Consider the following 17799-nt stretch of genomic DNA (forward strand, 5'->3'; position numbering starts at 1 on the left):
ACACTTTGCATGTTGTGTCTCTCTGGTCACATTTTGCCAGAAAGCAGGGTCATCTATGTTCATTCTGTTAGTGAAGAAAATCTACAGCATGAAGAGAGGTCTGCCCAATATCCCCCCATCTGGCAGGGGTGTTGGACCCTTGATCTTTTTGTTGTGAGTTGAGGTGCTAACCACCAGATCACTTTAGATAGTAAAATTGATAAACCTGAAAATGACTGAAGACATTGACAAGAGAAATATTCTGACACTCCAATGACAGACTTGAGTGCTGGTTGTGCATCTGACCAGAGTGTGAGTTGTCTCTGCTATTCCCCTTATCTGTCACTGTGTCCCTCCAAATTACCACAGATGAGATAAAGACAGTTTTGGAAGGATGTGAAGGAGGTGAGAGTGAGTGAGAGAGCGAGAGGGAGAGAGAGAGAGGACAGATATCTAGATGGACAGACTGGCAGACAGACAGGTAGGGGGTTATTGGAAGGATGTACCTGTGGCTAAATGATCAGACAGGTATGAGCCTATGCACTGACCGAGCCCAAATTTCGAGCTCTTGCGCTTAAGCAACGGAGCAGACGCCTGGCGGAGGTATGTTTTTTCCTTCTCTTTATCCTGGACTGGAATGGTGCAGGGGAAATTAAAAACACAGGCGGGGAAGTCATAAGCTGTTGCCCCTCTGTCCAGTGACTGTAAGCAGCAGGATCAGGTCAGCAGGAGTCCCTCTTGCTATAGTCCCTCAGTTTTGTCTGGTACTCCTATGTCAGTCCACCATTAACACTCTTTAATGGTTGCCTAGTCAGTTATGTCCAAGTCAGTCAGATGGGATGAACAGTTATCTCTTCTATCTAGACTTGTTTGCAGTCTAACACCAGATGACAGCATTTCATCCCTCTCTGGAGAACCAGCAGGCTCCTCCATGTTTTTTCAAAGTGGCCCTGCATGATCTGAGGTTTCTAAGTCACTTTCACTCTACCAAATTGTCTTTCATAATGAAACAAAATTATGGTAAGTCTTGCACATATAAACTATTAAGCAAATTTGTCTAATGAAAGTTTTCCTTTCTGTTCAGGTGTTTGAAATTAATCTCTCAGAGATGGGATGATGAGGTTGTGTAGTTTCTCTTCTTTTCCTAATAATGGCTATTGTCTCTTGATTTCAACCATTATGTCATGGTGATTTGTACAATACTGTCCCTAAAACTGAATAGCCTATTATGTCTTGGTGATTTGGATAATTGTCCATAAAATTTAATAAAATTAAATTTGGATACCAAACATAATTTTTCAAGAAATAATAAAGCAATTATCTAGCTAAGTAGTCTACTAGTTCTTCAGCTCCAAAGAAAAACCAGTAAAAGCAATCATATGAATTACTGAGCTTGAAAAGTAAATCAGTCAAAGGAAGATATGAATTCAAAATCTTCTGAAATTATAAAGAAACTATGAATTATCAAGTGCAACCACTCCCAGTTCAACTCAACTCTCTCCTTCGAGTATTCAGTAAAGCAAGAGTTAAGTCTAGCAGGTAAAGCAGATCCAAACTCTTCCTGGAATCTTATCAAAACAATTTGAATTATTTTGTTATAAATATAAAGCAGACTAAGAGACAAGATAAAGCAGCTGTCACTAGTTACTTACATTACCTGCAACCAACACTCCTGGGCTTGGCTATACACAGGATGGCTACAATAGTCATTATTTTCATTTTGATTTTACTCATTTGAGTTTCATATATAAGAATGAAATGGTGACTTATTTTATATTCTAATTAGCCAATTAAAATAAAATAAGTATGTACAGTAAGCCCTCCAGTTTGGCAACTAATTGGTGCCAAAAACAACTTGCCAACCTTGGAATCATCAAATTAATGAGCTTAATACAATAGAAAAAAGCCAAATTATAGCTAATTTAATTTCTTTACAAAAACATTACTGCAGAATGATTCATAATTAGTTACTCAATGTTATTACACACAACATAAACTTGTAATCAGCATTAAGGTGTCTAGAAGACATGAAGATGGTGAGACGGCATCCAAAGCCGGGAAGGGAAAGCTAATATTCCTCACCTTCCTCCTGGACTGGCACTACATCTACTGCTGCCACTCCTGCCTTTTTCACCACCTGATCAAATTCTTGCTGTCTGTTTCTAGGTTGGAACTAGGTAATGTAGTTTTTTTTCCAAGAGCTACTCTGAACTTCAGGATCATTTGGGAAAGAGAGAGAGAGTGGAGAGAAAATGGGACGATGGGTAAGGTGTGAGTGCACCATATGCATCGGTGGCCGCACTTCAGCTTGCTTCACTCTCACTGAAATGTGGGTGTCAATATGCTCTCTAAGGTGGTCACACACTCGGTTGAAAAATATCAGCCTTTACATTGGCAATACTTTCCTTATCAGTAAGCGAACTTGCTTATTGTGTAAGGAAGTATAAAGCATCCTTGTACAATGTTCATTGCTTTGCATGTCATCATTTCATATTGCTTTCATTCTGTGTGAGGATTAGACCACCACTGGATGATGTTTTTAAGTATTTCACCAACTCTGAATCCCCTTAAATAAATGTCACCAAACGGAAGGGCTTACGTATACTGTTTTGATCATCTAATATGTATAAGAAAAGTTAATAGAGATTAGGTTATATAGTATACCAATTTGGTGTTTGATTCTTCAGCCTGACTAAAATGCCTCCTAAAGTAGTGAAGAGATAAACAAACATGTATAAAATGACATGTGTGTGTGTGTGTGTGTGTGTGTGTGTGTGTGTGTGTGTGTATTTACCTAGTTGTAATTTTACAGGGCCTGGGCTTATGCTCATGTGGTCCCGTCCCCGTATCTGTACTTATTCAGTTTTTCCTTAAAGTTGTGCACTCTTCACCGAAACTACTTCCTCAATTAGTCTATTCCAAACCTCTACGTTTCTTTGTGGGAAGCTATATTTTTTTATGTCTCTCAAGCATCTTCCTTCTCTCAATTTTTTACTGTGTCTTCGTGTGTTGCTGGTGTTTCTTACTTCTCTTAGTAGCAACTCCTCGTTATCTACTTCTTCCATTTTATTCCACAATTTATAAATTAGTATTAGGTCTCCCCTTTCTCTTCTTTGTTCCAATGTTGGCAGGTCCATTTCCTTTAACCTTTCTTCATATGACAATCCCTCCAGTTCTGGAACCATCTTCGTTGCCATCCTTTGTATTCTTTCTAGTTTTTTCACGTGTTTCTTCTTATGGGGAGACCACACAGTTTCCGCATATTCCAACTTTGGTCTAATCATAGTGGTAATCATCTTTTTCATCATATCTTTATCCATGTAATGGAATACTATTCCTATATTTCTTACCATTCTATATGTATCTCCGAATATCCTATTTACATGACTCTCAGACTGTTGATTATCTTGTATTGTCACTCCCAGATCTTTCTCTTCTTGAACTTTTAATATTTCTCCATCTCCCATTCTCTCTCTCTCTCTCTATCTATCTTTTTTTTATGTCTATGCCTATAGCGCCAGTAGGCTTGCAGGGCCTGGATGGTAGTCGGCCCCAGCCCGTATTGGCGCAGGCAGGTGTTTATAGAGGTGCCATCTTCTCCTTTCACTCTTACCCATTTCCATTACATGACATTTCTTCACATTAAACTCCATCTCCCATTTCTTACTCCAATTCCAAATCTTATTTAGGTTCTCTTGCAGAATTTCAGTCTTTACTGTTCAGGGTGAGGAGCTATTCATACGCACTAATATGCAGTGCAGCCAATCCAGCGAAAAGTTGCTCGGTTGGGCTACAAATATATATTGATGGTATACCACGTCAGCTGACCTTCTAGCCCAGACGGTATACCACGTCAACCGACCTCTACGAGTTGATGGTATACCACGTCAGCCGACCTTTAAGGGTTAAATTTTTATTTTTTCGTAAAAACTTGTTGAAACCTTTTGTTTAACCCTTTCATTGCTAAACGCTCGCAGCGAGCGTTAGGTGTATTTGCTGGTGGTGCTAAACGCTCGCTGCGAGCTCCACCCGCACTCAAATCTCCCGCGTATGAGTGCTCCAACACTAATTCTCACAACACAGGATTGCCAACTGAGTGGGTTCTTCACTAAATTTGGTGGAAAATCATATCAGCCCAGCACGGCAAATCTACGGACGAGTAACTGGTATATGTTCTTGCCCAATATAGCGGCATTTTTGCATAGCTTCACCTATCACCTGACTGATTCTTTGACCAAATAGTTGTAAATATTGCAGTTTACATAGATTTACATAGAAAATCAGACCACACAGACCCCATGGTCCAGACTTGGTGGTCTGTCCTTAAACCTAAGTGATTTTACATTAATCAGAAGACTCCAAAACGTTGCATTTCTACTCTAGTTGATATTAAGTTGAAGGAAGTGACGGTCGAGCTTATTTTTGAAGGAGTCAATCGTGTTACACTGGACCACTGATGATGGAAGCTTATTCCATTCTCGCACTACAACGTTGGTGAAGAAAAATTTGGTGCAGTCTGAATTTACTTGTCTACATCTGAGTTTTACGCCATTGTTCCTCGTGCGCAGAGTGTCATCGATCATAAACAATGTTGATCTGTCTACATTCGTGAAACCATTAAGTATTTTAAAACATTCGATCAGTTTTCCTCGGAGGCGACGTTTCTCAAGAGAGAACATGTTAAAGGTAGAAAGCCTTTCTTCGTAGGATTTGTTGCGCAAGGAAGGGATCATTTTCGTTGCCCGACGCTGAACACCTTCTAATTTAGCAATATCCTTTGCATGGTGGGGGGACCAAAACTGTACCGCATATTCCAAGTGGGGTCTGACTAAACTGTTGTAGAGCGGGAGTATTACATCTTTATTCTTGAATACAAAGTTTCTTTTAATGAAGCCCAACATTCTGTTCGCTTTATTTGCTGCATCGATGCATTGCTGTGAGAATTTGAGGTTTGACGCGATTTTGACCCCCAAGTCTTTGACGCATTGAACACTTTTGAGTTTAACGCCGCGCATTTCGTTTTCGAACTTCTTATTCCTCGTTCCAACTTGAAGGACCTGGCACTTGTCTACGTTAAAGGGCATCTCCTACCTATCCGACCATGCTGAAATTTTGTGCAAATCCTCTTGGAGGCTTTGCCTGTCTTCGTCAGTGAGAACCGAGTTACCCATCTTTGTGTCGTCTGCAAATTTACTAATGCAGTTATTGAGTCCAACATCCACGTCGTTGATGTAAATAATGAAGAGCACTGGGCCAAGAACCGAGCCCTGAGGGACGCCACTAGTGACATCGCCCACTCTGAGTTAAATCCGTCAATCACTACTCTTTGTTGTCTGTTGCTCAACCAATTCGCGATCCATTGGTTTACTTGACCGTCAATACCTATTTGCTTTAATTTGTAAAGTAATTTATGATGCAGGACTTTATCAAACGCTTTCTGGAAATCAAGATAGACTACGTCCAGTGATTTGGTTACGTCATAAACAGTGAAGAGGTCGTTATAAAAGGTAAATAGGTTTGATAGGCAGGATCTTTTGTTTCGGAAGCCATGTTGTGAGTCCCCAATCAATGAGTGGCTTTCAAGGTAACTCACAATTTTGTCTCTAATTATGCCCTCAAGTAGCTTACCTACAACCAAAGTTAGACTAATGGGCCTGTAATTACCTGGTACTTTTTTATCTCCTTTCTTGAAAATCGGTGTCACGTTAGCCTTTTTCCAATCTGAAGGGACGATGCCTTGTCGCAAGGACATATTGAATACGGTTGTGAGGGAGGAGAGTATTTCGCCCTTTGTTTCTTTCAGCAGAGTTGGATATACTTTGTCAGGTCCAGGACTTTTATTTGTTTTAAGTGAATGGAGAGCTTTAAGGACTTCATTGGTTGTTATTTCAAAATCAGGCAATGCATGCTCGAGATTTACAATAGTACTGGTGTTGGTGGTAGCGAGAGGAAGACTGTTAGTATTAAACACCGAGGAAAAGTAATTGTTTAAGAGGTTTGCAATGTGTTGGCTGTCAGTCACTAGTGCACCGTCGCTGTTTGTTAAAGGTCCAATACCACTTTTGATCGCCTTTCTGTTGTTTATGTAACTGAAGAAAGATTTCGGATTATTTTTACAGTTGGCTGCAATATTTTCTTCATATCTATGCTTTGCCTAACCTATAATATCTACGCTTTGCCTGACCAGAATCTGAAGGAGAGATGTCCGCAGTTCCCTCAATATGGCTGATCATCCCGCACGCACCGACGTAAGTGTTAACATTCAACACTCCCTGAACGTGCATGTACGTTCGCAAGAGAGCCATACATAACTGACTCCTAAATATCTGGACCTCCTCTTTCCAATGGTGTTTTTGGTTTTTAGCTGTGAGGAATAGTTTTTGAGATACAGAGGTTAAAAGAGACCCCCCATTGGGCCGCCTGACTGCGCCTGAGGGGATAGTCGCGTCCGCACCGCGTGCAAGGAAAGGGTTAATACCTCAGTCATGTCTTTAGGATCTTCATTTATTTTATTTCCATCTTTTAGTCTTTATTTTTTTCTTTGGTTTGATTTTTTCCATTTATAAATCTATAAAACAGTTTAGGTTCCTCCTTACACTTTTGAACAATATCCTTTTCATATCCTTTCTCTTCCTCCCTCCTTATTTTCACATATTCATTTCTTGCTATCTTTAAGTCTTCTTTATTCCTTTGGTTCTTATTTCTTTTCCATCTTTTCCACACTTTGTCTTTTTTTTCTTTGCACCTGCACATCTTGCATTAAACCAATCTTACTTTCCTCTTTCTATTGGTTTATATAATGGGACATATTTTTTGACTCATGTCTCATATGCCTCTATGAAAATATCATACTTTTCCTGCACCTCGTTTGTTCTTTTTAACTTTTCCCAGTCCAATTTTTCATAATATTTCTTGAGATTTTCTATGTCCACTTTCCTGTAGTTTCTCCTTTTTTCTTAGTATGATTTGTCTTCCTCAGTGATCTTCTCATCGGTTTCCAACTCTATTATTACATGATCGCTTTTTCCCATATCTTAATTCATTTAACAAGTGCACTTCCTTTGTCAGTACCAGGTCCAGTCTCGCTGGTTTGTCATCACTCCTGTATTTTATATTCTGTCACCCACTGCTGTGTGCTGTGCTGCGTCGCCACACCGCGTACAGTATGAGGAGTAGAGTGTAACAATCTGGGAACTCCATCATCATCTCCGTCCGACAGAGCTTGGCCTATGTATGTGGATCTATGCAGTGTGAGTGGCTGGGCCTTCTGTATGTGTAGGTTGTGCATAAGTGTGCCATGCACATGCATATATAATTGTAAAGCTGTCATCTATTTACATGTATATGAATCTTGATTTTGTTCTTATTCGTTTACTTGTCCTGTTCTTTATATATGATGATGGGTGAAATAAAACTATTATTATTATCATTAAGTTTTCCATACTCAGTTTTAGAAATCTTTCCCCCCATGCTGTCTCACTTCTTCCACTTTTGAATGTTTCCCAATTTACCTCTCTGCAGTTTAAGTGCCCAACCAACAAGACTCTTTTATTTGCTTTAAGTATCCAACTTAAGTGTTGAATGGTATCCTCTATCATCGTCTCATATTCTTTTATGTTCCATGTGTTTGTTCTTGGTGGTACATAGGTTGTTATTATCGTCATCATTTCTCTGTTTTTGTGCTCCAAGTTAACACTCACTATTTCCACCTTTCCTTTTCCATATATTACTGATTTCAATAATAACTCCTTTCTTGTCATTATCATCACTCCTCCACCACCATTACCCCTCGCATCCTTCCTCCATACATTGTAGTTATTGTTAAACACTATTTGAATGTCCTCTTTCAGCTTTGTTTTTGTTACACACACAATCTTGAGCTCTTTTTTCCTTTAGGTAATCTTGTAGTTCCAATTTTCTAGGTATTATCCCATCTACATTGGTATACATCACACTTACACCCTTCGTTGTTCCAATTTTGTCTAGTTTCTGTTCAATTTTGGCTTTTCCCTTATATATAATTTCTTTACCCTGTCTCCCAAAACTCTAAAAAAAATAAAAAAATAAATAAAAATAAAATAAAAATCTTCCTCTTCTGTTCTTGCACTATTTTTCTCCTTTACCTCTGCTTGCAATTCATTCCATTTTTTCCTTTCTTCTTCATTTCTATTCTTCTTTATATATATTTCCTTACATTCATCTATTTCTTTTAGTTTAGTTGTTCTATACAATATTTCCTCTGTTACTTGCTGGAATTTTAATCTTAATTTCATTGGTCTCGTTTTACTTTCTACATAACGACCCAGCCTTACAATCTCTTCCACCTCCTCCTCAAGGTTATGTAATTCTTCATCATTCAGGTTCTTCAGTAGGTCCTTCACTGATTTTCGGTCTTCCTTTTCCCTTCTTGGTTTATACGTTATATTCTTCTCTTTCATGCCAAATATTATTACACTCTTTTTATTATCTGCCACATCCCTTACTAAGTCTTCGTTTTTTTTTTTAAAGCCTTGACCACCTCTTTCTGTACATTTTCCTTCTCTTCTTTCAGTTGCTCTTCAATTACTTCCTTGAGGTTTGCATCAGATTTTTCACGTTCTATTTTCCAAGTCTTTATTTCAGCCAACACTTCCTCTCTGACGCTCTCCTCCTCTTTGCTCACTATTGCTTTCAGGTCTTCATTTTCCTTTCTTGGTACTCCTAGGCCTTCCTCAGTTTTTTCATATTTTGCAAACTTCTCTTTTAACTTTTCATTTTCTAGAATCAGGTTTTTTTTCCCTCTTCTAAACTGCGTACTCTCGACTGGAGATAATTTTGTAGTTCCCTATCTTGCATGTCCTCCTCCTCCCTTCTTTTCACTATTCCAATCCACTTGTCTAGTTTCCTCTCCATCAGCAGTATTCTTTTGTACACAGCCAACTCCTTACTCCCAAAACCAGAGAAACTATCATCGTACCATTCGTCTCCACTCTCGTCACTGATCCACACATCCGACTTCGTACTTTCTTTTGTGCTCCATTTCCTCCTCTTCCTGGTGTTATCCACTCCATATTATCATCCCTCCCACTCATCCTACAAACAGCTCAAATGGAGACGGGCCCAACCCAGAAAAGCATCACCCAGACCCAGTAAAACACAACACAGGTAGCCGACTCGTCAGCTGATTCAGCACAGGTAGTCAGCGGAGGAGCGCCCTTGCCACACGTCTGCCTCTGCCGACGGTCTCTCAGTGTGTGTATTTACCTAGTTGTAATTTTACAGGGCCTGGGCTTACTCTCGTGTGGTCCCGTCTCCGTATCTATAATTATCCAACTTTTCCTTGAAGCTCTGCACACTCTTCCCCGATACTATTTCTTCACTTAGTCTGTTCCAAACCTCTATATTTCTTTGTGGGAAGCTATATTTCTTTATGTCTCTTGAGCATCTTCCCTTCCTCAACTTTTTACTATGTCCTCTAGTATTCCTGCTGGAAGGTTCTTCTCTTAGTAGCAATTTCTCGTTATCTACTTCTTCCATTTTACTCAATAGCCTATATATTTGTATTAGGTCTCCTCTTTCTCTTCTTTGTTCTAGTGTTGGTAAGTCCATTTCCTTTAGTCTCTCTTCATATGTCAGTCCCTCCAGTTCTGGAACCATTTTTGTTGCCATCCTCTGTATTCTTTCTAGTTTTATTATGTGTTTCTTCATATGTGGAGACCACACTGTTTCCGTGTATTCTAGTTTAGGTCTGATCATAGTAGTATTTAGTTTTTTCATCATTTCTTTGTCCATGTAGTGGAATGCTATGCCTATATTTCTCACCATGTTATATGTATCACCGAAGATCCGATTTATATGACTTCCTGGTTGCATATAATCTTGCATTATTACTCCCAGGTCTCTTTCTTCATTTACTTTCTTTAATATTTCACCATCTCCCATTTTATATGTCCATTTTGGTCTTTCTACACTTTTTCCCATTTCCATAACATGACATTTCTTCACGTTGAATTTCATCTCCCATTTCTGACTCCATTTCCAAATTTTGTTTAGGTCTTCTTGCAGCTCCTTGCAGTCTTCACTGTTTCTTATATGTCTTTGCAGTTTGGCATCATCTGCGAACAGGCTCATGTAGCTGTTTATTCCCTCTGTCATGTGTGTGTGTGTATGTGTGTGTGTGTATTTTACCTAGTTGTAGTTTTACAGGGCCTGGGCTTTACGCTCGTGTGGTCCAGTCTCCGTATCTGCATTTATCCAGCTTTTCTTTAAAGCTTTGCACACTCCTCGCCGATACTACATCCTCACTTAGTCTGTTCCAAACCTCTATATTTCTTTGCGGGAAGCTATATTTCTTTATGTTTCTCAAGCATCTTCACTTCCTCACTTTTTTACTATGTCCTCATGTTCCTGGCGGTAATTCCTTCTTTTAGTAGTAACTCCTGTTATCTACCTCTTCCATTTTGCTCAATAATTTATAGATTTGTATTAGGTCTCCCCTTTCTCTTCTTTGTTCTAGCGTTAGTAAGTTCATCTCCTTTAGTCTTTCCTCATACGTCAGTCCCTCCAGCTCTGGAACCATTTTTGTTGCCATCCTTTGTATTCTTTCTAGTTTCTTTGTGTTTCTTCTTATGGGGAGACCACACTGTCTCTGCATATTCCAATTTTGGTCTGATCATAGTGGTAATTAATTTTTTCATCATATCCTTATCCATGTAGTGGAATGGTATTCCTATATTTCTCACCATGTTATACGTATCACCGAATATCCGATTTATATGACTCACTGGCTGATTAATATCTTGCATTATTACTTCCAGATCTCTCTCTTTATGTATTTTCTTTAATATTTCACCATCTCCTATTTTATATGTCCATTTTGGTCTTGCTTCACATTTTCCCATTTCCATAACATCACATTTCTTCACATTGAATTTCATCTCCCATTCCATACTTCATTTCCAAATCCTGTTTAGGTCTTCTTGCAGAATTTCGCAGTCTTTACTGTTTCTTATGTCTTAGCAGTTTTGCATTGTCTGCAAACAGGCTCATATAGCTATTTACTCCCTCAGTCATGTCATTAATATATACTAGGAAAAGTATTGGTGCCACTACCGATCCCTGAGGCACTCCACTTTCTACAGTTCTCCATTCCGATTTTATGTCCTTAACCACTGTTCTCATCTCTCTTCCCCTTAGGTAGTTTTACATCCAGTTCTTCATTTTCCCTTTCAATCCTCATTTATTTTTTAGTTTCCATAGCAGTCTTGTATGTGGAACTTTGTCGAAGGCCTTCTTTAGGTCCAGATAAACACAATCAACCCATCCGTCCCTTTCCTGTATTTTATCTGTCACTCCTGAGTAAAAGCTCATTAAGTTTGTCACGCATGAATGCCCTTTTCTAAATCCATACTGTTTACTTGTGATTAAATTATTCTCTTCTAGAAATCTCGTCCTGTTTCTTTATCACTTTCTCACATATTTTACATACTACACTGGTCAATGATACAGGTCTGTAGTTCAGGGGTTCTTCCTTCCTTCCACTCTTGTATATAGGGACCACTTCGGCCCTCTGCCACTCCTTAGGCACTGTACCAGTTGTTATTGAGCATTTATGTATTATTATTTTTTTTTACAGCTAAGGAGACAGTTCAAATGCGTAAAGAAAAATATTAAAAAAGCCCGCTACTTACTGCTCCTGAATAGAGGTCAAAGGAGTGTCCAAAAAGAGAGGTCAATTTCTGGAGGAGAGGTGTCCTGATACCCTCCTCTTGAAAAGTTCAAGTCGTAGGCAGGAGGAAATACAGATGAAGGAAGATTGTTCCAGAGTTTACCAGCGTGAGGGATGAAAGAGTGAAGATGCTGGTTGACTCTTGCATAAGGGGTTTGGACAGTATAGGGATGAGCATGAGTAGAAAGTCGTGTGCAGCGGGGCCGCAGGAGGGGGGGAGGCATGCAGTTAGCAAGTTCAGAAGAGCAGTCAGCATGAAAATATCGATAGAAGATAGAATGAGAGGCAACATGGCAGTGGAATTTAAGAGGTAGAAGACTATCAGTATGAAGAGGAGAGCTGATGAGACGAAGAGCCTTTGACTCCACTCTGTCAAGGAGAGCTGTGTGAGTGGAGCCCCCTCACGCATGAGATGCATACTCCATATGATGTCATATATCAGTCCAACCAACTCACTTCTACATTCTTTCAATATATACCCTGAGACTCCATCCGGTCCTACCAATTTCCTCTCTTCCAGCTCCCCCATCAATTTATATATCTCCTCTTTATTTACTGAGATTTCTTCCATATGAACATTTATCTTGTTTTCTTGTGGCTCATTAAATATTGATTCTTTAGTAAAAACTTGAAGGAGCTCTATGTTTAGTAACTCCGCCATGCCTTTAGGATCATCGATTTTTACATTTCCGTCGCTCAGTCTTTCAACAGTTTCTCTTGGTTTAATCTTTCCATTTATGAATCTATAAAATAGTTTAGGTTGTTCGTTGCACTTTTCCACAATATCTTTTTCATATCCCTTTTCTTCTTCCTTCCTTATTTTCACGTATTCATTTCTCGCTACCTTAAAATTTTATTTGTTTCTTTGGTTTTTATTTCTTTTTAATCTTTTCCATGCTTTGTCTCTTTTTTCTTTTGCCTTAGCACATTTTGCATTAAACCAGTCCTTTTTTCCCTTTTCTTTAGGTCTGTATTCTGGTACAAACTTCATAACACCTGCTTTATACGCCTCCATGAAAATATCATACTTTTCTTGCACTTTACTTGTTCTCATTAGCTCATCCCAGTCTAGCTCTCCATAATATTTCCTAAGGTTTTACACATCTGCCTTCCTATAGTTTAACCTGTTTCTTTTATATGATTCATCCTCTTTACTTCCTTCCTCTTCCGTTTCTATCTCTATGATCACGTGGTCACTCTTTCCCAGAGGGCATCCATACCTTAATTCATCCTTTAAGTTTATTCCTTTTGTTAACACCAGGTCCAGTCTCGCCAGTTCGTCATCACTTCTATATATTGTGTTTTCCTTCACCCTTTGCATCATCAAGCTTTCCATCATCAATCTTAAAAATCTTTCCCCCCGTGCCATATCGCCACCACTGCTTTCAAACATCTCCCAATCTACCTCTTTACAATTAAAATCACCAACTAATAGTACTCTTTTGTTTGCCTTGAGTATTCTACTTAAACTCTGAATAGTATCTTCAATCATGATTTCATATTCCTCTTTACTCCATGAGGTTGTTCTAGGTGGTACATACGTTGTTGTAATCGTCATCCTTTCTCTGTTTTTGTTCTCCAGATTTACACTCACTATTTCTGCTTTTCCTTCTCCATATACTACTGATTTTACTAATAACTCCTTCTTTGTCATTATCATCACTCCTCCTTCACCTTTCCCCAGTCTATCTTTCCTCCATACATTGTATTTTTTATCAAACACTATTTGGATGAATTCATTTAGTTTAGTTTCTGTTAGACATACAATCATGGGTTCCTTTTCTTGTAGATAGTCTTGTAGTTCCAGCTTACTAGATATTATTCCGTCTACATTTGTATACATCACACGTAATCCCTTAATTGTATCGATCTTGTCTAACTTTCGCTCTCCTTCCTCTTCTCCCTTATGTACCACTTTGACACGATCTCCTAGAACTCTCCAAAAAATACCTCTTTTTCCTCTTCCGATCTTACATTATTCCTTTCTTTTGCCTCTGCTAGAAGTTCATTCCATTTCTTCCTTTCTTCTTCATTTTTATTTTTATTTATATATATTTCTTTACATCCTTCTATTTCCCTTAACTTAGTTGTTTTATACAATATTTCCTCTGTTGCCTTCTGTGATCTTAATCTCAGTTTAACTGGTCTAATTTTTCCTTCCATGTAGGGGCCCATCCTATAAATTTCCACCACCTCCTCCTCAAGGTTTTTCACTTCATCATCATTTAAAATGTTCTTAAGTAAGTCTTTTACTGATTTCAGTTTTTCCTTTTCCCTTTTTGGTTTATATGTTATATTCTTTTCCTTTATACCAATTATTACTACATTCTTCTTTTTATCTGCCACATCTCTATCTAATTCTTCATTTTTCTTCAAAGCCTTAACCACCTCTTTTTCTACGTTTTCCTTGTCTTCTTTCAGCTGCTGTTCAATTACTTCTCTGAGGTTTACATTGGCTTTTCACTTTTCACCTTCCAAGTCTTCATTTCGCCCGTCACTTCCTCTCTAACCCTGTGTTCTTTGCTTACCATTTGTTTCATATTTTAATTTTCCTTAATTGCTGCTCCCAGTCCTTCCCTCATCGATTTCTCATATTTAGCCAATTTTTCCTTCAGTTCCGCATTCTCCTCAATCAGCTGTTTTTCCCTGTCCTCCAATTTGTGTACCCTTGCTTTAAATTCTCTCTGGAATTCTCTCTTCTGTAAATCCTCCTCGTCTCTGCTCTTAACTACTTTGATCCACTTGTCCAGTTTCTTCTCCATAAGCACTATTTTCTCATACATAGCCGAATCTTTGCAGGCAAATCACAAAAAAGCTGACGTGCCATGTTGATACCTTCCATCTGTACTCTCGTCTTCACTGCTCCCTATATCCGTCCTTCGTTCTTTTCCTCGCGTTTCATGTCCTCTTCTTCTGGGTGTTTTCCATTCCATGGTCTCCTCCCTTCCACTCATTTTCCCCAATTAGTCAATACAGGAGACAGAAACCCACACATAAGCGCTGCCCAGGCCCATGTAAACACAACTACAACAGGTGCCGGTGATCAGCTGATCACAGCGCAGGGAGTGGAGTGAGGACCGTTTCTCTGCACATCTGCTCTGTTTTGTGTCTGCCGAGTGTGTGTGTGTGTGTGTGTGTGTGCATGTGTGTTTGGGGAATATTTTTAAATTTTTTTCAGATTTAATTAAAAGGTTTTTCACTTGGTGGAAGAGGTTAATTATTAACCTTTCCCACCGGGGGTTAAATTTATATGGGCTAGGCATGTCAATGGATCCGGGAGAGATAAGTCTCTCTCTCTCTCTCTCTCTCTCTCTCTCTCTTTGTTCACATGTCAATCTATGAACCCATCTGTTCTATTCATTTTGAGAGAGAGAGAGAGAGAGAGAGAGAGAGAGAGAGAGAGAGAGAGAGAGAGAGAGAGAGAGAGAGAGAGAGAGAGAGAGAGAGAGAGAGAGAGAGAGAGAGAGAGAGAGAGAGAATCTCCCCTCCACACCCTGCCATCATTTCAGCCACACAACACTCCCTTCCCCTCCTTCTCCCAAATATAATATAACAGGCCTCAACCTAAATAATTAGTAATAGCAATTTCCTGAAGATGACAAATCATATAAAACAGCTAAAAGCCTGTTTTCTTTTATGGTAAACAAATTATAGTGTGACATACAGATACATCACTGGGTAAGTGAGGTTAATTCTTCCCTTCAAGAGTTTCTTTGCGTCTGGTAATGAATCGCATGTATTCTTTATCAAACTATCTAGACTTATGGAATAATATATTTAATCATAATGACAATACATCCTGTTTTTCAATTCCTGGTCATTGGACTCCATATATAGAGTACACATGTATCCCCATGGAAAATTTAAGCTTGTTTCACCAGAACAACATCTGTTTTATTGGTGTGTGGCATCCTTTTCCACAATGTTCCACATACAGAATTCCAATGAAATTTTCCAAGGGGCATTAATGGTTCTCATTTTATGCATTTAACATGTGTTGGAATAGTTAGTGTGTGTATTTACCTGTGTGTATTTACCTGTGTGTGTGTGTGTATGTGTGTGTGTGCATGATCTAATATTACACAGAAAACAACTAAACATTTCAAAAAGCATTCACCTCTTCCTTCAACAAATATATTTACATATCATGAATATGATTAATAAAAATTATGATATTCAGGTAATCATATGGATTGCAAAGTTACATGTGGCACTAAGATTCCTATTTCAGTATGAAAGTTAATTTTTAGAGTTACTTTTCTATTTACCTTTTTTGTGAAACTGCATTTTATGACCAATATGATGACAGTTTCAAGCATCTTAAATTTTTGGATAGAGATTAAAGTGAGAGATGGATGATTTTTACCAAAAACATTACTTAGGGATAGTCTTACAACCACAACCACTGAAGGCAAAATGTGTGTGTGTGTGTGTGTGTGTGTGTGTGTGTGTGTGTGTGTGTGTGTGTGTGTGTAATTCACCACGGCCTGATCACGTGTTAAGACTTGTAATCGCCAGTAGGTACCCTCCCGACATGAGCAAGTGCTCTTTATCGTCCATCTATGGGTACTGTCACGACCTCACACACCACAGTAACTGCTCCTTGTCAGTGAAGAAGCTTGTGAGCCTCAACAGTGCATGAACCACAGCTTGCTGGGTTGACAAACTGAGAGTTTAACTACTGTACCAAGGGAGAGGTATGTTTGTGTATGTATGTATTTGTGTGCGTGTATTTAACTAGTTGTAGTTTTACAGGGCTTGGGCTTACGCTCGTGTGGTCCCGTCTCCGTATCTGTAGTTGTCCAACTTTTACTTAAAGTTTTGCACACTCTTCGCCGTTACTACATCCTCACTTAGCATGTTCCAAATCTCTATATTTCTTTGCGGGAAGCTATATTTCTTTATGTCTCTCAAACATCTTTCCTTCCTTAATTTTCTACCGTGTCCTATTGTGTTCCTGGTGTTTATTCCCTCTCTTAGTAGTAACTCCTCATTGTCTACTTCTTCCATTTTACTCAATAATTTATAAATTTGTATTAGGTCTCCCCTTTCTTTTCTTTGTTCCATTGTTGGCAGGTCCATTTCCTTTAATATTTCTTCATATGTCAATCCCTCCAGTTCTGGAACCATTTTTGTTGCCATCCTTTGTATTCTTTCTAGTTTTTTATGTGTTTCTTCTTATGGAGAGACCACACCGCCTCTGCATATTCCAATTTTGGTCTAATCATAGTGGTTATTAACTTTTTCATCATATCCTTATCCATGTACTGGAATGTGTGTATTTACCTAGTTGTGACATACGGGAAAAGAGCTACGCTCGCGCTGTCCCGTCTCCATATCTGCTCTTATCCAACTTTTCCTTAAAATCATGAATGTTTCTTGCACAAACCACCTCCTCCCCCAGTCCATTCCACAGCTCAATGCTTCTGTTTGGGAAGCTAAACTTTTTTCACATCTCACCTACACGGGGTCGCCCTCAACTTCTTTCCATGTCCTCTCGTTTCTCTCTCACTCCACACACACAGGTCCTCTCTGTCCAGATTCTTCACCCCGCTCACCACCCTGTACACCGCTATCAGGTCTCCTCTTTCTCTTTTTCTCTCCAGGGTTGTGAGCCCCATGCTATTGAGTCTCTCTTCGTAAGTCCGATCCCTAAGTTGTGTGTGTGTGTGTGTGTGTATTCACCTAGTTGTAATTTTACAGGGCCTGGGCTTATGCTCATGTGGTCCCGTTTCCATATCTGTACTTGTCCAGTTTTTCCTTTAAAGTTGTGCACACTCTTCACCGATACATCATCATCCTCACTTAGTCTGTTCCAAACCTCTATGTTTCTTTGTGGGAAGCTATATTTTTAATGTTTCTCAAGCATCTTCCTTCTCTCAATTTTTTACTGTGTCCTCGTGTGTTGCTGGTGTTTCTTACTTCTCTTCGTAGCAACTCCCCGTTATCTACTTCTTCCATTTTATTCCACAATTTATAAATTAGTATTAGGTCTCCCCTTTCTCTTCTTTGTTCCAATGTTGGCAGGTCCATTTCCTCTAATCTTTCTTCATATGACAATCCCTCCAGTTCTGGAACCATCTTCGTTGCCATCCTTTGTATTCTTTCCATTT

The 17799-nt window shown here is 39.0% G+C and overlaps 1 protein-coding gene across 10 annotated transcripts in view; it reads right to left on the reverse strand.

Moving 5' to 3' along the window:
* LOC126997354 (protein unc-79 homolog) overlaps nt 1–17799 on the reverse strand; it is a 236389-nt gene that overhangs the window by 96515 nt on the left and 122075 nt on the right. For 7 of the 10 annotated variants that reach the window (XM_050858417.1, XM_050858421.1, XM_050858414.1 and 4 more), the window contains one exon: nt 486–611. The exons of 2 other annotated variants lie outside the window; for them this stretch is intronic. In XM_050858417.1, coding sequence (XP_050714374.1) covers nt 486–611 — 126 coding nt within the window. The remainder of the gene's footprint in view (nt 1–485; nt 612–17799) is intronic. One more of the 10 variants, XM_050858415.1, reaches the window with a different exon arrangement.

This window comes from Eriocheir sinensis, chromosome 12, assembly GCF_024679095.1.
Source record: "Eriocheir sinensis breed Jianghai 21 chromosome 12, ASM2467909v1, whole genome shotgun sequence".
NCBI lineage: Eukaryota > Metazoa > Arthropoda > Malacostraca > Decapoda > Varunidae > Eriocheir > Eriocheir sinensis.